Genomic DNA, 24,968 nt, shown 5'->3' with positions numbered 1-24,968 from the left:
CAGTAAAATCACTAAAAAAATTGAAATATTGGCTCATTCAACTTTTAAAGTCTTACCACAGTAACTCAATGTCAGTCAGTAATGTGCATGGCCCTACGTGCCCGTATGAACTCCCCGCAATGTCTGGGCGTACTCCTGATGAGATTGCACATGGTCTACTATGAAATCTCCTCTCAGACCTGGATCAGAGCATAAGTGAGCTCCTGGGCAGTCTATGGTGCTACTTAATGGCTTTGGATACATGAGATCCCAGAGGTTCTCAACTGGATTTAGGTCTGGGGAATGTGAGGGGCCAGTCAATGTCATCAATGCCTTCATCATCCAGAAACAGCCTAGAGACTCTGGGCACATAAGGTCGGGTATTATCATGCCCCAGCAGGGCTCTGCACCAGCATAAGATCTGACAATAGAGTTGAGGATTTCACCCCAATACTTCATAGCACGTGGAGGTCTCTAAGACCCTCTGAGAATGGTCCTTCCCAGACCACCCTTGTTGTTGCCTCTCCAGTGTACCTGTTGTCACTTTTATTTGCACCAAAACAAGTGAAAATGGTACATGATCACTTATGCTTACATACCTGGTTGATTGATAGTCCTGATGGTTAACTGACTTGGTGTTGAGCTGTAATGATCAGGTGTTCCCTTTATTTTTTTGAGTAGTGTATATGTTATAATATAACCCTAACCCTAATGAGTCTCATCTGATCCTGCCATTCAGTATGTACAGACCTGAGGCTCGACGCAGCTGTAATAATTACGTACCGGTTTTGTTTTACGGTTTGGTCAAGGTTGTTCTTGGTGGTGTTGATTACCATTTGGATCAATGTTATCAGGTTCAGATCCATTTCTTGCCTTAAAATCTCCACACATCAGCACATTTCCCTGAGCCAGGAAATGGCTGATCTCTGTGTGGATGTTGTTTAGATATTCTTCATAATGGTAAGGGAATTCTGCAGGAGGAATGTAGATGGCTCAGAGATACGTGTCAGAGGCTGAAATAATTGTTTATTCAAATTCTCCTTGTACCACACTAAAATTCCTCCTGAATCTCATCCGCGATGTACTGTACTTAATTTAACTGAGAGCACAATTATTTCTTAGTAGCCTGTGCTTTTAGAACCAAATATCGAAGAATGAAGACCCTGAATATTCCAACAATTTATAAGAAATGAATGCATCAGAATTCTTTAAGATAGACCTATTAAATAAGACAGAGAGAAAATAACATGTGAAAGTATTTTTTTTCACGTAATAGCAGTGTTCTGTGTTTCCGAATGGGTTTTTGGTTTCTTTTTTTCATTCATGGGCTCGATTAAAGGCAGGTGGGTGTAAGTTTTGTGACCGCAGGTTAACAGGCGTGTAGGGAGCCATAGGTGGGTGTTGTTGGGAGGGTGGACAATGTGAAGAGCTTGTTCAGCTGATGTTTTTTTCACTGAGGACGGAGGGCTGTGTCTGAGTGTGACTGCCTGGAGTCAAGGGAAGGGCACGCTTTGGCATCTGAGACCAGACCTCTGGAGCCTCCACGTCTGGCTCCTGGACAGGAGGAGGAGATCCGGAGTTTCAGCTCCCCAGCCCGTCCAGTTGGCTAGCGAGGAGGATCAGTCTCGACTAGGCGATCCAGTTCGCCAGACACCCGCCCAGGTTCGGTGCATACCATTACCTTGGTTCAAGGCAAGAATGCTTCCGTGCTTTAGGTCGAGGTGCCACCCCTCTGGTGAAAGGGGTCGCGTCTGACCAAGATGTCCTCTGGGTTCTACAGACCATCTTGGGGCTGTGCTGAAGTAAGCTCTTCAGGCTTCTGTTCAGAATTTTGACGCAGAGGCACGTCCTGATGTCCATCTGACATCAGGATTGCTGCGTGGCTGTCGACCTGGAGGACACGTACTTTCATGTCTTGATCCTTTCTCATGCGAGCCCCTAGCATGTCAATGGGAAGACCTGCTCTTCGGTCTGGCTCTTACTCCCCTTTGGGAGTAGGGCGTGCGTATCCTCAACCATCTCACAAGATCTGTTGTGTACGCACAGAGACCTTGGGCTTCGGCACCTTGACTGATTGGGCCTGCGGGTCAGGTTCTGTGCAAGGTCAGGGTGGAGGGACATCAAGTTTGGTTTGGCCCAACTAGACTTGGTTCTCAGAGCTGATGCTTCGGACGACGTCCTCCCTGGCAAATTCCCCTGAGAGAACCTGCTTTCTCAGGGGAAGGGCACGCTATGGCACCTGAGACCAGACCTCTGGAGCCTCCACGTCTCCAGTGGTCACAATAGCTGACAAATAGGTCACTTTCAGAGGACAGGACCAGTGGAGAATATTCAAGAACTGGCCAGTGGTGTGGAAAAATAAAGCCAATGGCTGTGGTTGAGGCAGATGGACACAGAATTGGCTGCCAGATTACCTTGAAACAATGCAAACCACAACCAGGTCTGATCAACCTGCGGTGGCCCTCCCTTGGCTGAGGGTGTCTTGTGATAAAGGGCTGAAACACCCAATGAGGGTGAGGTGCACAACTAACGATGTGTTGCATTGATTGGGAATCAAACAAAGGGCATTATCAGCAGCACCTCACCAAAAGGCATCTTTCACCCAGGTAATGGATGGGATGAAAGTGGGATTACAACTTGACTTCACATCGCAAGATCGATGAAAAAACTTGAATCTGAAATAATGGGAATACAAGGCTTAGCGGAAGTGAGTAGGAGGGCAAACTTGTTGAGACTCTTCAGACAAAAATATCTAGGTGAAAGAGGCTGATAGAGGTGATGGGGCAGGTCATTCATTTTGAAAAGGACATATTGTGTTCCGGGAAGGTCAATTATAGATAATATTTATCTCGTAAGAGATGTTTTAAATTTATTTCTATAGATCAAAAGAAGGTTTTTGATTGAGTCGACCTTCAGTATCTATGGGATACATTAAAAGTGTTTTGGTCTAATTCTGGTTTTATTAACATGATAAAAACGTTGTACCAGGACATTAAAATTGTCACTTAAACCACCATTGATCTTGAGTCAACTTTCAAAGTTGACAGAGGAATCAGACAAGGTTGAGCTCTTTCCAGTATGCTTTATGCCTTAGCTATTGAACCAATGCTAAATAAATTAAGATCAAAGATTGGGGTTTAAGAATGTATCATGATGTACAGCATCAAATTTCTTCTTATGCTGATGATGTAATGGTTATGGTGAATGGGCAGGAAAATGTTAACCATTTGGTCTCTGTTGGTAATGATTTGGAGGGAAATTACAGCCGCAAAAGTTAATTGGGGAAAATGTGAAATTGTTGGAAATTGGGATGGTGGTTTTAAATATTTAGGAGTATTTCTTGGGGATCAACAACTCAACATATTAATTGGGAGGAAATAATTTAAAATATTGAAGGCAAGATGAAGAAATGGAAATAGATTTATTCACAATTGTCTTTTAGAGGAAGTGCGTTAATTGTTAATAATTTGGTTGCTTCAACATTGTGGCAAAATATCTTGTATTGATTTATCTGCTGGGTTATTGTCTCCGTTACAACTCCGATTTTATTTTAGGACAATCTACACTGGGTTCCTCAAAGTGTACCTTTTTCTTCGGAAAGAGGAGGGAGGACAAGGACTTGTTCATTTGCAAAGCAGACTCGCAACTCAAGTTCATTCAGAAACTTTTGACTGGTACTGGGAATCTGGTATGGAGAAAGATATCAAAACAATGACATGCGGTTGATGGACTTGGGCTGGATGTTACACTGTTCCTAACGGATCCCAAACTACTTCGATAGGCTGGATTGCCTCAGTTTTATCGTGCACTTTTTACACAAATGTTATGCCCCTCCGAGTCTGTGACATTGAAGCACATAGTTAATATTGCTGGGCCTGAGTTGAACAATATAAATGCAGAAGCCATTGTTGGGTCAAAGATCGACTCGTCATACACAAAACATAGAAATGTGGAAGTCTAGGATGACAAACGAAGAGCTGATTTTAATAAGGGGTTTTAAGAGTGAAAGAATTGTATTGGACTGAAGAGTACCTTTTCCAAAATTGGCGATTACACCAAACTTATAGGATATGTCAGGTCCTTTATTGAATCTTAATGGCTTGGACAATTTAGATCTATATGAGGTAAACGGTAAAACCATGTATAAATGTTTTATTAAAACTCTTAACAAAGATAAGTTGAATGGGAGAGTTTGGAGTGATAAACTTATGTTAAAAGATGTGAAACCAATATGGAGGGTGCTATAGGAACCACCATTGACAAAAAGATCAGGGGCCTCATTGTAGCAAACTCAAAACTTTCCGTACGGCAGCTTTCAATCTCATGGTCGGATGTACTAACAGTGAAATTAACATGAGAATATGCGTTCCTCCACGCCAACTTCATGTCTGGCGTATGTACATTTCTCATGGTTTTTGTCCGTTGGCGGCTCTTAGAAGTGAATTGCAAACATTATCCTATCAAATCATTACACACGTAAATCGCACCACCACCTGTGAGAAACATTGCTATTCATTTGTAATTGATAAAATTACTGACATATTATTGTCACACGCCTTATGGGAGTATTCTATCAATTATGCAATTAAGTAAGAACAGTAGAGAAGTAGTTTTTGGGGACCACAGTGATTTTCTGGACCACGATGATGACTGGCTTATCCTCTTGGAGCTCTGTGCCAAGTTGGGTCCGAATTTGGAGAGCGAGACAGCGAGAAGCCACGCATTACCCGTTCCCTTAAATTTGCTGACAACACTTGGTTTCCTGGCAACTGGCTTCCCCAAATCCCCAAAAGGATATGGCGGGCCACTATTTCCATTCAATGCAAATATTGTGGCAAGGTGGCCTGGGTCAACCCATGATTCGTACATCTTTACAAACAGCATGGTTGGGATGAGGCTCCAGGTTGGCCAGGTGTGCGATGGGTGGCTTCTTGGTAAGTGATATATTTAAAATTTGTTTCTATATCAAGTTCTTTTTGTGTGCATATAATCATTCAACTGCCCACCAGGAGACAGCAGTTATCCACTAAAGACAAGGCTGTTAACCCCCCTCAACAACCAACAAACTGACTTGTTGTAGAGCAGGTCAATTTGGCAGCTGAAATGTTGGTGGCGCTGCCTTGACTGGACCAGGGGATGCTGTTATACCGCCCTGACAAGGTGTGCAGCATCTTGCTGGCCTGTGGTGTCCTGCACAATGTTGCGCACAGGCCCGGCATACCACTTGGTGAGGTGGAGGCAACGCCAGATGACCTAGACCCAGGACCAGTGTATGTGCAGCCCAACCAACAAGCTATTCAGGCCCGTCAACATGTGATTGCGACAATATAAATGGTAATCAGAAACAAAGTCAAATTATTGACCAATTCCTTATGTCTTGGAGTACTTCAGTGATATTTTCAAGTGACCTGTAATTTCTCAGATGGGACTAACGATTAGCTGTTGTGACTCCAGAACAGAATGCGTCAAGGCGCGGCCAGACAAACTAGTAGGAGTACTGGAAACACCGGAGACGTCGGACACAAAGGGCTGTGGCTACTCCGGAGGGGCGGACTCTGAGTGAGTGTCAGTGGACGTTCCTGCATACAAGTCTAAATAAACACAGGCACATGTAAACTGTGATTTGAGTATGTTCATTATTAATGGGAACATATATTTGCCATAAATGCAATGGATTCATAAAATATTTTATGTAAATTTGAGCTAGATTGCATGCGTTTTTAAAATTAAATGCAGGCATTTTCTGTTTTCAGAGGCTCTTTTGGCTGTTTGTCCCATTTGGGAAATTCTTGGTTAGTGAGAGGGCCCCAAACCTCACATCCATACAGTGCGTTTGTTTCTTTAATTTATCGGATTATTTTCAGACATGTTCCAGTTGGGATGTCAATTTTGATATTCTTTTTGATGGCGTAAAAGGCTCTTTGTGCCTTAGTCATTCACAGCCTTGTTTAAGATTCCAGTGTTACTAATGTCTATACCATTATACTGTATGTGTAGTTCTGGGTGTGTTCAAGGGACATGTTGTTTAGTTTAAACTATAACTTTACCTACCGTACGAATTTCCTTGCAGTCTCGATTGACCCAGTACGACAAATACTTTATCATAGTTTAGTCTTTGTGCGTGTGTAGGTGTGGGAAGGATATCTCCTCCTGGAATGTTTTTGTCTCCCTGGGAGTGAAGCGTATCTGATTCTTCACCTGTCCTGGCATTAAGATCTCAGCAGATCATAACATTGCCCTGTGACTGGAAGTAGTTGATCCCCCTTCTAGGATTGTGAAACTGTCTTCAATGAAATAGGGCGACTCTGCTGGTGGGATGAGGGTTGCACGCAGGAAGATATTCTTATCTGTTGAAGTGATGTCCTTGTTTATTTCTACCCATGTATGTATAAAACTGGCCAGTTTTATTCATTTTTATTGAGTGGGTGAAATCGGGACTCTTATCGAGACTCTTCCCTGTGTGATTCCAGGCAGTTTGATTGATGGGATGATGAATTGTCTGTATTATATAGGGCCCATCTCCTCTGCTCCATGTCTCCTGTAGGATGATGAGCTTTTTGATTCAGAGGTAAAGTCTATATTTTAGCTTTTTAGTCCAGAAGCAGATGACCTGCTTACCGGCACTATTCCAGGCCCAGTTCACGCCTCATTTAAGAAACACATTGGACCCTGCTACTACCGACAGTTACAGACCTGTCTTTCTCCCATTTATTGCTAAAACTCTTGAAAGGGCAGTTTTTAACCAGGTGTCTTCGTTCCTATCCTCGAACAAACTACTGGATGAAAAGCAGTCTGGATTTAAAACAAACCACTTCACTGAGATGGCACTGCTTTCGGTTACAGAAGCACTGCGGCTAGCCAATGCGGAATCTAAATCATCGGTCCTGATTCTGCTACCTATCTGCAGCATTGCCAGATACTGCATGCAACCCTGTCATCTCTTGGAATCTCAGGCTACCCTCTCCGCTGGTTTAAATCCTACCTCTCTGGCAGATCCTTCAGGGGGTCATGGAGGGGCTCCCTGTCAACTGCCCACCACATGATCACTGGGGTCTTTCAGGGTCTCTTATATGCCTTATTCAATATTTGAAAGGTTGGACCCTATCTCACTGAGCATGCGGAAAAACTCCTTGTCCTGGTAATCTCAAGGTTGGACTACTAACCCTTCCTGCAAAGGCTATCAAACCACTCCAGCTGGTTCAAACCACTTCAGCTGGTTCAAAACGCAACAGCACGCCTCAACTTCCAACAGCCCAAAAGGGCTCATGTGACACCCCTTTTAATCTCTCTCCAAAGCCTGTTGAAACCGGTTGAAGCCTCCACTGGCTACTGATGCTTGCCTACAGGACTAACACTGGATCTGCACCGGTACAGTAACCTTTCACACCCCCCTACACCCCATCAAGAACCCTGCGTTCAGCAAACCAGCGGCGCCTTGTATTATCTTCTCAAAAGGGCATTAAAGCGCTTTCCTGCTCATTCTCCTTCACAACTCCTTCCTGGTGGAACATTCTTCCTAACTCGGTCGGGTCAACCACATCTCTTACAACCTTAAAAAACTCCTTAAAACCCATCTCTTATGTGAATACTACAGACAAATATACAGTAAAAACAATTTTTACTTTTTCTCGCCACAGATATTGGTCTGTCTTTTGTTAAATGTAGTAAATTGGTATTGACACCTATTGTATTATTGCTCCTGTATGACATATTGCTTATGCTCCCTGAACTCTCTGTAAGTCACTTTAGATAAAAGTGTCTGCTAAATGACAATGTCCTGCAGGCTTATTACAAAAACTCCTACTGGTCCAAAAATTGAGTGAACTTCTCTTGTATTACAGTCCTTCACGTGCACTACTATCTTAGGCGTTCGGTCAGCTGGTAATACCTAGAATTTCAAAATCAAGATCCTTTTCCTATCTAGCTCCTAAACTTTGGAACAGTCTTCCCCGCACTGTCCGGGAGGCAGACACACTCTGTCAGTATAAATCTAGACTAAAGACGTATCTCTTTAATCTTGCATACACTACACTATCATAATATATATAGTGTTAGGGTTAGGGTAACCCTAACCCTAACTACCTTAATATAAATCCTCTGAGGGTTTAGGCTGCATTAGTTAGACCGGAACAAGGAACAATTCCAATAACAACTGATGTATTTGTTGCATCAAAGAGTACAGAACAGTACTCTCTCTCAGCCAGTCTTGTCTCATTGTTCTGAGGTTACCACAGCAGGCGGGATGCAGTTCATGCCCAGACCTGGTGGTAGAGAGGAGAACGGGAAGCAGCAACCTGACAAGAGCTGAGATGATAGAGCTAGATAAAGAAGGACGCGGCAACTTGACACGTCTTCACTACAAAATGCTACTAGATTATTAATAATGATCTTAAACCTATAATTTACCTTATCACTAAATTTTATTTTTATTTTTTTATTTTGCCTTGTGGTGCAAGCACTGTTGAACTTGTGTAGAGCTTTTGCCAGAGGGGAACTGGAATCCCCCTGGTTGGGCCTGGGTTCTCCTGATGTTTTTTTATGTTTCGGGTCCTTCACCACCATTTGCATACTGTTGCCTGGCCAGGGGGCTGCTTATTCTACAGTTTTACTTAATATTAAATATAGGAATTTATAGTCGGTTCAATAAAATTTAAATTACCAGCTCTACACCCTCTACAGGGTGCTGGAGGGTGCATGGGAGTTTGCTCAACCAATCCACATGTGTTTTGTGGATTTGGAGAAAGCATTCGACTGTGTCCCTCGCGGCATCCTGTGGAGGGTGCTTCGGGAGTATGGGGTCTGTGGTCCTTTGCTAAGGGCTGTCAGGTCCCTGTACGACCGAAGCAGGAGCTTGGTTCGCATTGCCGGCAGTAAGTCGGACCTGTTCCCAGTGCATGTCGGACTCCGGCAGGGCTGCCCTTTGTCACCGGTTCTGTTCGTAATTTTTATGGACAGAATTTCTAGGCGCGGCCGGGGGCCGGAGGGTGTCAGGTTTGGGGACCACACGATCTTGTCTCTGCTATTTGCGGATGATGTCGTCGTGTTGGCCCCTTCAAACCAGGACCTTCAGCATGCACTGGGACGGTTTACAGCAGAGTGTGAAGCGGCTGGAATGAAAATCAGTACCTCCAAATCCGAGGCCATGGTCCTCAGTCGGAAAAGGGTGGCTTGCCCACTTCAGGTTGGTGGAGAGTTCCTTCCTCAAGTGGAGGAGTTTAAGTATCTCGGGGTCTTGTTCACGAGTGAGGGGAGGAGGGAACGGGAGATTGACAGACGGATCGGTGCAGCTTCTGCAGTAATGCGGTCGATGTACCGGTCCGTCGTGGTGAAAAAAGAGCTGAGCCGCAAGGCGAAGCTCTCAATTTACCGGTCAATCTACGTTCCTACTCTCACCTATGGTCATGAGCTTTGGGTCATGACCGAAAGGACAAGATCCCGGATACAGGCGGCTGAAATGAGCTTCCTCCGCAGGGTGGCTGGGCGATCCCTTAAAGATTGGGTGAGAAGCTCGGTCACCCGCGAGGAGCTCGGAGTAGAGCCGCTGCTCCTCCACATCGAGAGGGGTCAGCTGAGGTGGCTTGGGCATCTGTTACGGATGCCTACTGGACGCCTTCCTCGGAAGGTGTTCCGGGCCCGTCCGACCGGGAGGAGACCCCGGGGAAGACCTAGGACACGCTGGTGGGACTATGTCTCCCGGCTGGCCTGGGAACGCCTCGGTGTCCCCCCGGAAGAGCTGGAGGAAGTGTCTAGGGTGAGGGATGTCTGGGCATCTCTGCTTAGACTGCTGCCCCCGCGACCCGGTCCCGGATAAGCGGAAGAAAATGGATGGATGGATGGATTAAATTTGACCATTGAAAATTTTAACTCCACCTTCTCAGAATTGCTAGACACAGTTGCTCCTCTCCGCTTAAAAATGGCAGCCCAACACCATGGTATAACGAACATAATCAGCCTCTAAAGAAAGCGGCATTAAAAATGGAGCACAACTAAGAAAACTAAACTAGAGGTATTTTGTACAACAAGGAAGGACGGTATTCGAAAATTCAGAAAAAATCCATCACTAATAGAAGAAAAACAGCACAACCCTAGGATTTTATTTAACACAGTGGCTAAATTAACAAAAAATAAATCATCAGCGACTTCTGATTTTGTATATCAACATAACAGTGATGAATTTATAAACTACTTCACAAATGAAATCCAAGATATTTGAGAAAAAATTATAACTATGCAAGAGGAAGTGGAAGCCGCTGAACAAACAACTAACTACAGCACCCCTAAGGAGAAATTGTACAGAGTACAATTTGTACAGAGTACAATTAGAAATTGTAGAAATTGTACAGAGTACAATTGTAACTGTAGAAATTGTACAGAGTACAATTTCTCACGGTACAGACACTGCTTTGATCAGAGTTACAAATTATCTGCTTCGGGCGTCTGACCAATCTCGTTATTGGTGATGATAGATCTTAGTGCTGCATTCAACTCCATTGACCACAGCACACTCCTACATAGACTCGAAGAGTCGGCATTAAGGAAATAGCTTTGAAATGGTTTGAAACTTATTTATCGGACCGTTTTCAATATGTAGGAATAAACAATGAGGCGTCACGCAAATCGCAAGTCCAGTATGGTGTACCACACTTTCAATTACTTGTCGCATCAAAGAGTGCAGAACAGTACTCTACTCTCAGCCAGTCTTGTCTCAACCTATTATCTACCTTTGTACTATGTTTATTTTCTTTTTATTTAGCCTAGTTGTGCAAGCACTGTCGAGCTTGTAGAGAAGCTGCAGAGAGGAACTGGTTCCCCTGGTTGTGCCTGGGTTCTCCTGAGGTTTTTGGTTCCTCGCCAGCATTTGCATACTTTTTTACCTGACCGGGGGGGCTACTGACATCAGCTTTAGAATTTTACGTTTTTGTATTTATTAATATCATTTTAAAATTTAACATTCTGCTTAATTTTATTTATTATTACATATAGGAATGTATAGTCTGTATAATATTTGACCTGTGTTTCTCTCTCCTTTAATGTGTGCTTCTCTGTGATAGCCCCACTGTGTGTGTGTTCACTTTTTTGGGTTCACAATATGTTTTATGTACAGCTGCTTTGTAACAATGTAAATTGTAAAAAGTGCTATATAAATTAAGTTGACTTGACTTCCTGGTTTTAAGTTCTGTGTGAATATTGCAAATACGCTGTTGTTCTCACACAGAAAGATCTTTTGTAATTTAAGAGACTCTTAAAACAGTAGAGGTACAGCAGGTGTTAGAATCTTTTTACCTTCTTTTAAAAACTAAAGTATTAAAGTATAAAGTATTCTAATAATAATTTATTGTATGACAGTAGATGTTTACATGTCCTTGTTGTTGTCTTACCTTGTCATATTGGCAAACAATTATGTTTTCTGTATCAAAGATCTCCGGGATATCTTGTTCACTTACATCATCTTCAGAGTTCAGTGGGTCCTGGTAAAGCATGAAAGAGTTTGATTCAGAAATTATAAATTCTTCTTGCTGGTCATTTCTTTTTCCAGCTATGCATCATCACTCAACCATCATGTAGATCAATGGACAAAACATTTGTTATAGATAATTTCATATGTTTCTGCTGTATTTATTTATATAAAATGGTTTAGTTGAGTGAAAACTAGAGCAAATCTGTCAAACCTAAAACAAATAGCCAAAACATCCATGATTTGGAGGTATTTTACAACAGCTGCGCCAACAAGTTCCACCGCTGTTTGCAATACAGCTAGGCTTAGTAAATGTTCCGAGGGGTGGTGATAAACCTCCTACTTACCATAGTTATAATTTACATATACATTTAGCAGACGCTTTTATCCAAAGCTACTTACAAAGAGTTCGGGGAGCAATAAGCGATATGTCATAAAAGAGCAATAGTACATTAGGTCCTTATACAAAGTTACTAGTTTCAACAAAAGCTAGACCACTACCTATTGAGAGAAGAGGGTTAGTGTTTTTTGTTTTTTTTGTACTTTAACTCTTAGTACATCTTATGAATGGACTTTACTGCTTAAAGTAAAGTGACAAATGCAAACTCTTCTTATAACAACCAATGTTTGATTATTCATGAGGCTATACAATGTATAAACTGCTGATGTAATCCCAAAATGTCACTGTTCTCTAACGTGTCCTCTCCATGGAAACCGATGCCGACTTTGGGGGGTTAAAACTGTGTGTGCTTGATTTAAACAGAATGAAATGCAAGATTAGCAGCATTGGATTTAAAACCTTTATCCTGTTTAGAAACGTGCATCTGTATCCTGCGCCACAGACCATCTTTCTTCACCTTAATGAAGAAAACTGTATAAAAACATTAACATATAAACATTATTCTATAATTTAGAGTGGCCGGATTATGTTTCTCCATGTTGCAAAATCTAGGGGCGAGGCTTCTAAACCCAAAATATATAGGGGCGTGATCAGTAAATTACGACCAATATCAGCCACCCCATTTATCAAGGAACGATCATTCGTATGACGAGATTGGTGGCATACGAATGTTTGATGAATCACATGTAAACCCTGTCATAAAATGATTTCTGCGCACGTATCTGTGCTTGTTTCTATGTTAGATTGATAAATGAGGCCCACTGTACTGTACTACAAGTTTTTCGTAGTTTCTTCCAAGAGTTTACAGTTTAATAACAAGAATTGCTCTTAATGTTTTGACTGCTTTCTAGTATGATAGCGGAATGTTGGTTTGTGCATACTATAGATTGCATTTTAAGATATGGAATATTGAATTACGGAGTGTGAAGATGGTTTCCCTTTGGAAATGCAGTAGTTTTGAGTTACGAAAGAGTTCATATGCAAAGCCACCTCTGTCGAATATAAGGTTATGATGTTGAGCAAATGCTCTTCACACATACAGTAGTATAGCCTACATAACTAAATACCACACTCTGCCCTGTCTGAAACATCTGCTATAGCTGGAAGTAAATAGAGGAGCCTGATAAAAAAATGCTAGTTTAAACGAAAAGTCGTTTGACGTACTTTGCACATTTTGCATCTGAACTCTTCATATACAGTGGGTACTGAAAGTATTCAGACCCCCTTACATTTTTCACTCTTTATTATATTGCAGCCATTTGCTAAAATCATTTAAATTCATTTTTTCTCATTAATGTACACACCCCATATTGACAGAAAAACCCCATATTGGCAGAAAAACCCAGAATTGTTGACATTTTTGCAGATTTATTAAAAAGGAAAACTGAAATATCAAATGGTCACACTCATATATTTAACTCAGGAGCTGTCCATTTCTTCTGATCATCCTTGAGAGGGTTCTACACCTTCCTTTGAGTCCAGCTGTGTTTGATTATACTGATTGGACTTGATTAGGAAAGCCACACACCTGTCTATATAAGACCTTACAGCTCACAGTGCATGTCAGAGCAAATGAGAATCATGAGGTCAAAGGAACTGCCTGAAGAGCTCAGAGACAGAATTGTGGCAAGGCACAGATATGGCCAAGGTTACAAAAACATTTCTGCTGCACTGAAGGGTCCTAAGAGCACAGTGGCCTCCATAATCCTTAAATGGAAGACGTTTGGGATGACCAGAACCCTTCCTAGAGCTGGCCGTCCGGCCAGACGGAGCTATCGGGGGAGAAGAGCCTTGGTGAGAGAGGTAAAGAAGAACCCAAAGATCACTGTGGCTGAGCTCCAGAGATGCAGTCGGGAGAAAGTTGTAGAAAGTCAACCATCACTGCAGCCCTCCACCAGTCGGGGCTTTATGGCAGAGTGGCCCCCACGGAAGCCTCTTCTAAGTGCAAGACACATGAAAGCCCGCATGGAGTTAGCAAAAAACACCTGAAGGACTCCAAGATGATGAGAAATAAGATTCTGTGGTCTGATGAGACCAAGATAGAACTTTTTGGCCTTAATTCTAAGCTGTATGTGTGGAGAAAACAAGGCACTGCTCATCACCTGTCCAATACAGTCCCAACAGTGAAGCATGGTGGTGGCAGCATCATGCTGTGGTGGTGTTTTTCAGCTGCAGGGACAGGACGACTGGTTGCAATCGAGGGAAAGATGAATGCGGCCAAGTACAGGGATATCCTGGATGAAAAACTTCTCCGGAGTGCTTCCAACAAGACAATGACCCTAAGCACACAGCTAAAATAACGAAGGAGTGGCTTCACAACAACTCCGTGACTGTTCTTGAATGGCCCAGCCAGAGCCCTGACTTAAACCCAATTGAGCATCTCTGGAGAGACCTGAAAATGGCCGTCCACCAACGTTTACCATCCAGCCTGACAGAACTGGAGAGGATCTGCAAGGAGGAATGGCAGAGGATCCCCAAATCCAGGTGTGTCCCAAAAAGACTCGTGGCTGTATTAGATCAAAAGGGTGCTTCTACTAAATACTGAGCAAAGGGTCTGAATACTTAGGACCATGTGATATTTCAGTTTTTCTTTTTTAATAAATCTGCAAAAATGTCAACAATTCTGTGTTTTTCTGTCAATATGGGGTGCTGTGTTTACATTAATGAGAAATTTTTTTTAATGATTTTAGCAAATGGCTGCAATATAACAAAGTGAAACATTAAAGGGGGTCTGAATACATTCCGTACCCACTGTATATAGTGATATACACTGCTCAAAAAAATAAAGGTACACCTGATCATCACAGCTCAACACCAAGTCGGTTAACCCTCAGGACTATCAATCAACCGGGTATGTAAGCATAAGTGATCGTGAACCATTTTCACTTGTTTTGGTGCAAATAAAAGTGACAACATGAAGTATTGGGATGAAATCCTCAACTCAATTGTCAGATGCTGGTGCAGTGCAGAGCACTCCTGGAGCATGATAATACCCGACCTTATGTGGCCAGAGTCTCTAGGCTGTTTCTGGATGATGAAGGCATTGATGACATTGACTGGCCCCTCACGTTCCCCAGACCTAAATCCAGTTGAGAACCTCTGGGATCTCATGTATCCAAAGCCATTAAGTAGCACCATAGACTGCCCAGGAGCTCACTTATGCTCTGATCCAGGTCTGAGAGGAGATTTCATGGGAGACCATGTGCCATCTCATCAGGAGTACGTCCAGACATTGCGGGGAGTTCATACGGGCACGTAGGGCCATGCACATTACTGACTAATATTATGAGTTACTGTGGTAAAACTTTTAAAGTTGAATGAGCCAATATTTCAATTTTTACAGTGATTTTACTGTAATTCCTGCCCTGAATGTGTTTATAATTTTGGCTTTCATTGACCACTGTCACATTATTTTGTTCTCGCAAGTTATGCAAAGTATGTAAGTGAAGAGATTTAACCTGGACAATTTGATTCATTGAGATCTAATGTAGTGTGATTTAGTATTTTTTTAAACAGTGTATTTCTTGTTTCCCATCAGCATGAATCTTTAGGGCTTCCGTAGAGCACTAGTAATCCAGATTTGGTTGTCTGAAATTGATTGGATAACCCTGATCCTGATACACACTTCTTTAATGCAAAACTGGCACAAAAGTCAAATGGATTTTCTTACCCTGTAGAGCAGGGGTGTCAAACACCCGGCCCGCCAAAGAGTTCAGTCCGGCCCGCGTGATACATTTTCAATATTTAAAAAAAAACATTTTCGGCGGAATTACTGGTAGGTGGTAGCAGCGCCGCCACTGCCACCAAATATTATTAGGCAGGCACATTTTAGCCATGTATGTGTAAAAGAAAAACGGCCGAACAATCCCATGCCACCCCCCCCCCCTCCACAACCCGCTAATGTACGGTCCCCGTGGCAGCGCCGGTTGATCGCGCGTGCGCCGGACGCAGTTTGACAGACGGTAGCCTAGGCAACTTATTTGGAAATGGCCCCGAAAAGACAGCAGGAGTCAGGATCAGAAACTGCGAGATAATGCTCGTGCATCACTTGCAGGTAAGTCCATGTTTAATCAACTTAAATTCGGGAATAGCATTTGCTGGCTGCTACTAATCGTAATGCTCCTCGAACTTGCTGACGTTCATGTTAGCAAACTATGTTGATATAACTTTAAATTCGGTGCAACTTGCAATCTGAATTTAGATTTTACTGATACACATTACATATGCATTTAACAAATAACTTACGTCAGCTTTTGATCGTTTTTTTGTTTTGTTATTCTGTTTACTGAAGAAAAGTTTGCACTTTCAAATGTGTGGTGTGTTGGCTTTTCTACATATGTTTACAAAGTGAAGATTTTACTTTCTCTATTATGTGTTCCTAAGTTTTATACTGTGATGCTGCTATTGTGTTGTTGGTATTGAGTTATATGTTTGGTAATAAAAAGGTAAACTGGCAAAAAAAAAAAAAACAGGGTGGGGGCATCATAATTGAATTATGCTTAGGGCCACAAAATGGCTAGCAGCGGCCCTGGGTGGCAGTACTCGCTTCAGGGTCTGAGTGGCGTTTAGTTCTATCAGTTTACCCAGTTTTCTGTTGGCCCTAGCACCCTCATCAACAATGTCTTTATCAAAAAATACAAAGAGAAAAGTGGATCTCTTAATATACGTTCACAGAGGTGAATTGGAACCCTGTGTGGTTGGTGTGCACGCAGCAAGTTTCTGTGCTAAAGGAACATAATATTCGGCGCCACTATGAAACTCAGCATGGCGAAAAAAGCAACAGCTTGCACAGAAAACTAAGAAAACAGAATATAAATGTAGTGTTGGTGATTCCAAGGAAACAGCAATCTATTTTCTCCTGAAGCCGAGAGGCCACTGGTGCTGTACTGAAAGCCAGCTATCTATTGGTCGCTACTCAACGGCATCATGCCTGATATTGATGCACTTGTGGCGGCTCAAACAGACGGCAGGTTTCAGGCTGAATTTATGAAATAAATTTGTTTACTTTTAAAAGAAAACACATACTTACGTACAAATTTATTTTAAAACAGCTGCCACTTATGATTTTAAGTGAGGAGTTAATTTACCGGAATAGGAAATTTTATCTTTTATCATTTTAATATTTTTATGTTTAATTTGTGTTAACATACAGGACAGTGTTTTAAGTTATACAACCATGTGATTAAATGTTCTGCGCCATTGTACAACATGTGTTCGGTTTTATACATAATGCACTTAAATAAATATTAAATTGAGCAATAGTATTGTTGAATAGTACTAGTAGTACAATAGTACTAGTTATGAAGTTAATTATCTATTTTGCATAAAGAAAATTTATTTAATACAAAGATTTTGATAGTTTACTACTTCTTTGCACTAATTCAAAGAAAAAAGTGAACCCATGGTCAGCTTTTGTAATTTTGCTATGATTTTACTGATCCGGCCCCTTGAGCTCAGATGAGGCTGTGTGCGGCCCCCAGACTACAATGAGTTTGACACCCCTGCTGTAGAGCCATAATTGTGATTTACAAATCCGGATCATTCTGATCCAGATTCAACCTTTTGAACAACCGGCCCCAGGGCCCAGTTTTTCAAAAGTAATCCACTAGGATTTTGGATAACGGATTGGATCAAATCTTGAAAATGTGTTTTTCAAAAGAAAAAACGGATCACATAATCGGATTAGATCACGTAATCCAATCTTGGTTTTGATCCGGATCAAACCTTTAGTTTGGGTTTTTCTGAACTTTTTGTAGGATTTGGATCACTTTGATCCAAAATATCTGGATTAAACTGATCCCATCAGAAGGGTGGATTCAGCGTGGATTTCATGCCCAAAATGTAATGAAAACTTAAAAAATCTATCAAATAATATGCAGTATCTTACAAGATATCCTATTAATTCATAAGGTTTTAATTGTATTTGTTCATCCGTCAGGCTACAGTGATTAAACGTATTCAGCCTTTCAGTATAGGCCTAAAGCAAAGTGGAAAGAGTTTGGCCTCATAAAATAATTATCCAAACCAAAAACAATACATTTTATTCTGTCACTAATTGATATATTTATATATTCATCACAATCGAAAATATTTTTGTTTTTAGAATATTTATTAGTGATGCATGCAAGGATTACAGAATAACCAAAACAATGCAAAGAATGGCAATCACTGATTTTTGAAATTCAATACAAAACCAAATCAGAAATAGTGTCTAACTATTGTGTCCCTTGTTGCACGTCCTGTTTGCTCGTTCTGGCAGAGGAACAACTGACTCTGACCAAACTGCAGCAAACCAAGGCCAGACTTGAGATACGCCTCCTAAAGGCTACTCTCAGACAAGCTGGTCTCTCCACATCAGATGAGGAAATCTGAAATTATTGTGGAGTATTTGACATTAAGTCTTTTTTTAAATTCAATATATCTATACTTGATGCTTGTTATAAATATCCTCAATGTACAGTGTTTGTGTTGTAGGTCTCAGATGAGCGGACTGCAGGAAGAGGATGGGGTGGGGTTTTTCTTGTTTTTAGTTTTTTTTTAAATGTGTGTGTTTTCATTTCAAATAAAAATAAACTTATATTGACCCCACATTGGCTATTCCACTTGTTGCTCTTTACATATCTATCGTTCTACATTGTGATTTCCTATCCTGTTTGAGCACTGGTTATCCAGCACTGGTTATCCAGATTTGGTGATCCTGAAAAGTTCCTGTCCGGATCAGATTGATCCAATCCGATGTTGCTTTAAAAAACTGGCTCCAAAAGTAAGATGGATTACGTGATCACGGATCGCAAAAAAAGGATTACTAAATCCAGATCAATTTTATCCGGATTAAACCTTTTGAAAAACCGGGCCCAGGAGATTGAATTCTACTGCAACGAATTACATTCCAACAAATACAGCTGGTGCTATGGCATTGCATGGTATGTCAGATCAGAATCAAGGAAGCAATGTTACCTCTCAGTGTGATCCCTGTTGGAAGTCTTAAAAAGACAGGAAGCATTCACAATTTATCTTATTCAGCGGCAAGAACATCCTCGTATTTGACCTAAACAAGAGATTCCAATCTTAGATGGAGATCCATTGCAATACACTTCCTTCATCAGACCATTTGAACATGGCATTGAAGAAAAAAACTTCCAATGCATCTAAAGACAGTGCTAACAAAACGTTATCAAAGGATTTCGATTAGTCATTCCGTTCTTGTACAGCGTGTCAACGAATTCGACCGAGAGCTCTCTCTAAAGTAGATTTGATGCTGTATCTTCACCAAACCTTCACGTATCGACACAGAACTTTTTAGGTGTCATCAAAAGCCCGAACTGAGGTAACATGCTGTGTTTTGGTGCAGCACCCCCTAGTGGTCCGAAGTTACGACAATGTTATCTTTTTGCTTATAACTTCTGAACGCTTTGTTTTTGTTAGATGCGAGGTGTCCTGCTGAGTCCAACGATTTCCAGTTTTCCCATGTCAGCCATTTTATTTTATGAACTCATTAGCGTATCGTTACTAAATTCGCTATTTGTCATTAGCACTATGCCCTGAGAGAGCCCGTAAAGTTCAGGAGCAGCGCCATTTACTGTTGAGGAAATATAATTACAGGCCTATAACTTTGTCTGGGCACGACAGATTTTCTTGGGAGTCATGTCCTTAAATTTCTGAATCTTTGCCGCGTCTAACGATACTAAACATAACATATTTCAAACGGTCGGTCGAATTTCAAACAGGCCCAGGTCACGCCGCTACTCAAGAAACCCACATTGGACCCTGCTACTACCGACAGTTACAGAACTGTCTCTCTCCTCTCTTTTTTTTGCGAAAACTGTTCAAAGGGCAGTTTTCAACCAAGTTTCCTCATACCTATCCCAGAACGATCTACTGGATGTCAAGCAGTCTGGCTTCAAAACAAACCACTCCACTGAGACTGCACTGCTATCGGTCAGTCACAGAAGCACTGCGGCTAGCCAAGGCGGAATCCAGATCCTCGGTCCTGATTCTGCTAGACCTATCTGCAGCGTTTGACACGATCAATCACCAGATACTGCTAGCAACCCTGTCATCCTTAGGAATCTCAGACTCCCCTCTCCACTGGTTCCAATCCTACCTCTCCAGCAGATCCTTCAAGGTGTTATAGAGGGGCTCGCTGTCCACTGCTCACCATAATATCACTGGGGTCCCTCAGGGATCGGTGCTTGGACCGCTACTTTTCTCTATTTATGTGACATCCCTAGGACCCATCATACAGGCACACGGCTTCACGTATCACTGTTATGCTGACGACACCCAGATCTACATTTCGTTTCACCCAGGTGATACATCTGTGGCAGCTCGCGTAACAGCCTGCCTAGATGATATCTCAGCTTGGATGAAAGAGCATCACCTGCAGCTGAACCTGGCAAAGACGGAACTACTTGTGTTTCCGGCACACCCCATGGTGCAACACGATCTCACCATCCAGCTTGGCAATTCCACTATCACTCCCTCAGAATCAGCCAGGAACCTCAGAGTCATATTTGATGAACAGCTGTCCTTCAATGATCACATTGCTAAGACAACGCGATCATGCCGATATGCATTATTTAACATTCGAAAGGTTAGACACTACTTCACCAAGCATGCAGCACAACTCTTTGTCCAGGCCCTGGTAATCTCAAGTTTGGACTACTGCAATGCTCTCCTTGCTGGTCTTCCTGGAAAGGCGATCAAACCACTTCAGCTGGTTCAAAACGCAGCTGCACGCCTCATCTTCTAACAGCCCAAAAGGGCTCATGTGACACCCCTTTTCATCTCTCTCCACTGGCTACTGGTTGAAGCCCGGATCAGATTCAAGTCACTGATGTTTGCCTACAGGACATTCACTGGATCTGCGCCGGCATATTTCCACACCCTCCTACACTCCATCAAGAACCCTGCGTTCAGCAAACGAGCAGCGCCTTGTAATACCTTTCGTAAGGGCAAAAAAACCCCTTTCTCGATCATTCTCCTTCACAACTCCTTCCTGGTGGAACATTCTTCCTAATGCGGTCTGGTCAACCAAATCTCTCACAACCTTCAAAAAGCTATTTAAAATACACCTCTTCTGTGAATAACTGACACACAAATGAAAAAAAAACACTAACCCTCTTCTCTCAGCAGGTAGTAGTCTAGCTTTTGTTGAAACTAGTAACTTTATATTAGCACCTAATGTACTGTTGCTCTTTTATGAAATATAGCTTATTGCTTCCCGAATTCTGTGTAAGTCGCTTTGGATAAAAGTGTCTGCTAAATGACTAAATGTAAATGTAGATTTAGTGCAAAAAACCCAATCACGAAAAACTGTGCCACTATTACTCCGATCGAGATGAAACTAGTGTAGGAAACACATACATTTTTTTAATACGTTTACTGGTTAACTAAATAGCACAGGCCAAATGTCAAAATTTTCATGGTAAGTGGCCGAAAATGCAAAGAAAGTTTGGCTCTGGGTTTTCTGAGTGTATATGCTTATAACTTCTAAACGAAATGAGAAATATTCACCAAATTTTACAAGTTAATTTATGGGCACAGTCTGACAACACACAAAAAAGGTGGTGCTGCACCACCCAATGGCCTTTTAATTTTTACAAAACGTAATAGAAAAACTGATTGACTTCTAAATTTACACTCCAAACTTTGTGTATTGGCACGAACGTTTATACGCATCATCATTGGCACATCTTGTTCGCCCCATAGATATTTGGTGACAGCACTACCTAATAGTGAAAAGTGATTTTCTTGTGTTCTAACTGGCGTTCCCTGAGTTTTTTTACTTTTTTTTTTACTGCCATTGTGGGTGTCGCCCATTTGGAATTTTGTCATAAAATGCAGTATTTTAAAAATGTGATGGCAGATCACAATGAAACTTTGTATGTTTCATCAAGATCATTTTCTGAGAGGACCTGTAAAGTTATAGGCCCCCTAGTGGTCAAGAGATATAACGAAATGTATTAATATGCTTGTAACATATGAGAAAATCAACATGTTATTCGATTCATTTGTTGGCTCAGAGTTCATTTATATCAAAGTTGTCATATTCCACCATACTTGCTGTCTGTCACATTGAATTAAATAAAAAAACATACTTTTTCGACCTCCTGCCACAAAAAAAGGTCTTATTTGCACAGAATTTTGTATATAGCCAAACTTGGTACGCATCATCACTAGAACAACTTGATCCCCATACACAGATTACATTTTTTTTATCTTGTTATGCACATTTTCTGAGCTCTTGTAAACCTTAAAAAAATACTTGTGTATGTGCCAAAGGACACTTGGCCAGTAAACTTGGCTTTTTATCTTTTTTTAAAGCTGCTTTGCATGTTGCAATAGTTCTGTTAGCCTATTTTTAAGGTTTAACATCATATATGATCTTATGGCTCCCCCTGGTGGCTAATCTGAAAGCTGCCCATTAAGGTCCTAAACACTCTCTGTTTTTGTTTCAGCATACATCATTGTTTAATTTTCATTGTTTTATTTTAGGTGCCACAAAATACAGAGCCTGCGGTTCATGTGAGGGGTCAGGGGCATCTTACAACCTCAATGCTGGCAGCCGTACCCTTAAAAATACAGTAACACTACTGAGAATCATGCATGCATGTTAGATTGTTATGTTTTAATGTTTCTTTTTCTCTGTCAGTCTGTACGAATGCTCGGCGAGAGTCTGTAATGTGCAGGAGGCCGTCAATGCGCCAGCTCCTGTTGTTCATCAGATGAAGTAAACATACACGTCACCACTAATGTCATTTGAATCCTGTAAAAGCAGTGTAAGCTTTATTGAATTTACATTAACGCATTCGGCAGACTTACATGCATTATACTATAAAACTGCTGAAATGAAAATGTTCTGGTTGAGCCTTATTTAGATCTGATGGTTTAAGGGATTGTTTTGATAACTTGACATTAAAAACATTAAATGCAAGAAGAACATTTTATTGGGATACCAGTAAACTTGCAGAAAGTATAATGCACAGCCACTTTAAAGCCTCTGGTGTGGAGAAAGGCATCGCTTATGTTAGAGAGCCTGTAGTGGTAGGCAGAGGCATTACATCATGACATCATTACATCATGACAGCTTGCAGGCATTACATCAGTCTTATTAAAAATTAACCATGTTAAAAATAGCTTTTATAAACATGTGGTAAATTGTGTCTTGAAACATTTAGATGATGAAAATTTGCTTTGTTTTAGTTTAGTTTAAAATAATAAAAAGTTGTGCTTGACAGCACCTGGTGGTAGACAGAGGCATAACATCTAATGTTGTTTTGGCCCATATTAATAAACAATGAATAATAGCAACATGAATAGTCATACATAATGAAACGCGTCAAAGCTTGCGCTCCTACTCAGAATGTTTTATGTACATTTGAAAATAATCTTCTGTCTAGTCTTTGATCTGGTTTGTTCTGAAATGTGACTAAACATGTGTTTTTCTTTTCTATGAGCTGGTAGACGAAGACATAACAAAAGCATCGACTGCTTTCGTCTCAACTACCCCACCGTTCAGTCTTTGACTGTGGAATGTGCTCTTAAGTGTGGTGAAACCGGTCAGGGTGCGGGGCGGCTAGGAAACGTCTGTTCCGGGGGAGGGGATGAATGACAAAGCTTCGGGACGTCACGTCTGAGAGCCAATCCTGTTTGTTTGAGGACCTTCGGTTTTGCATGTTTGCCTGGTCCTGGGCAGACGGACGTAGTTTACACTAAACATCTTGTTTTTAAAGGTTTAATCACTTATGTGAGGCTTGAAATTGTAACGGTATAGCAAATGTACCAGGTTGGTATCAGGAATGTGCCAGCCAAAGACCAGGACATATGGTTGGTCATTTACCATCTATCAGAGGGCTTACGGGAGGACCGTGGTATAAATATCCAGCGTCCCAGTTGCTTATTCGTGCTTGCTTCGGCAGCACATATACTAAAATTGGAACGATACAGAGAAGATTAGCATGGCCCCTGCGCAAGGATGACACGCAAATTCGTGAAGCGTTCCTCATTTTTGCCCTTTATTTACAGTTGAATTCATCATTTCAATCAAATTCTTCATAATGAAGAAGTTAAACTGAAAATTACATCAGCTTGGCACATTTCTAAGGCCTCAGTACGGCTCTGTGGGCTTATATCATGATTTAATATCTGTGTGTTGAACTGTAACCTAAAGTTCTCACCTTTTAGGTTTTTATCTCTTTAAAAATTGTTGAAATTGTCTTGGTAATAATTAACTTCATGCCATAAAAGCTCTTGGCTTGTTTGGAACCCAGAAGAGATTTAAACGCACTTACATTATTTGCACAGTCCTGTGGATTTTTATGACTTATTTTTATGTATCTTGTACATATTCAAATTATCAGAGCTCTTGTGAACCTTAAATGTTTATTTGTGTATGTGAAAAGTACACTTGACCATTAAACTTGTCCTTTCTCCTTTTTAAAAACTCAAATTAAAGCTAATTTGCATTTTATAATAATTCTGTAGGACCATTAAATAGGTTCAACATAATGTGTGATCCTATGGCGCCCCCTGGTGCCTAAACTGAAATTAAAATCAGGAGAACATGTTTGAGTTGCTTAAACTGTTTGAAAACCTCAAGTAAAATAACTGGTAACACGGTCGGCAGATGGCGATACAACATTAGAATACTGATCTGAGATTAAAACAATGTGTCAGATTTCTGTTTATAATGCCAATATCAGAACATTTAAACACATTTAAATAGAGAAATATCATTGTAGACCTGTAAGTATAATATATGTGGTCTTTTATATTTAAGGTGGCAACAAAATACAGAGCCGGAGGTTCACGACCCCCTTCAGATGCGCCTCTAAAAGAACAGAAACTGCAGAAAGAGGAAGAGTTACGTCAAATAACTTCCACTTCACTCTAAAAGAGGATTTATCAGCTCAGAAGTGAAGGAGCTTCAATGAGTCAAGACACATAAATTATCAAGTAATCTTCTGGACCATGCACACTTCGTTCAATTGAGCTTTGTTTCTTCAAAGAATGAGTAAATAAAATATTAGCAAATCAGGGTCATGTTTTCAATACAACTTCTGTGTGCAATAAATATAATTCTAGCTAAATGTACATGCCGTTTCAGACTCTTTTTATAATAATGTTCACGAT

General features: G+C 41.2%; 1 protein-coding gene across 4 annotated transcripts in view; it reads right to left on the bottom strand.

Annotated features, from left to right (window-relative positions):
- Positions 1–24,968, bottom strand: part of gtf2a1l (general transcription factor IIA, 1-like) — a 75,676-nt gene that overhangs the window by 9,431 nt on the left and 41,277 nt on the right. For 3 of the 4 annotated variants that reach the window (XM_079473853.1, XM_079473854.1, XM_079473858.1), the window contains one exon: positions 11,358–11,447. In XM_079473853.1, coding sequence (XP_079329979.1) covers positions 11,358–11,447 — 90 coding nt within the window. The remainder of the gene's footprint in view (positions 1–11,357; positions 11,448–24,968) is intronic. The other variant, XM_079473855.1, reaches the window with a different exon arrangement.

The sequence above is a fragment of the Barbatula barbatula genome, assembly GCF_947034865.1.
Source record: "Barbatula barbatula genome assembly, chromosome: 14".
NCBI lineage: Eukaryota > Metazoa > Chordata > Actinopteri > Cypriniformes > Nemacheilidae > Barbatula > Barbatula barbatula.
This window is presented reverse-complemented; position numbering and strand designations above follow the sequence as displayed.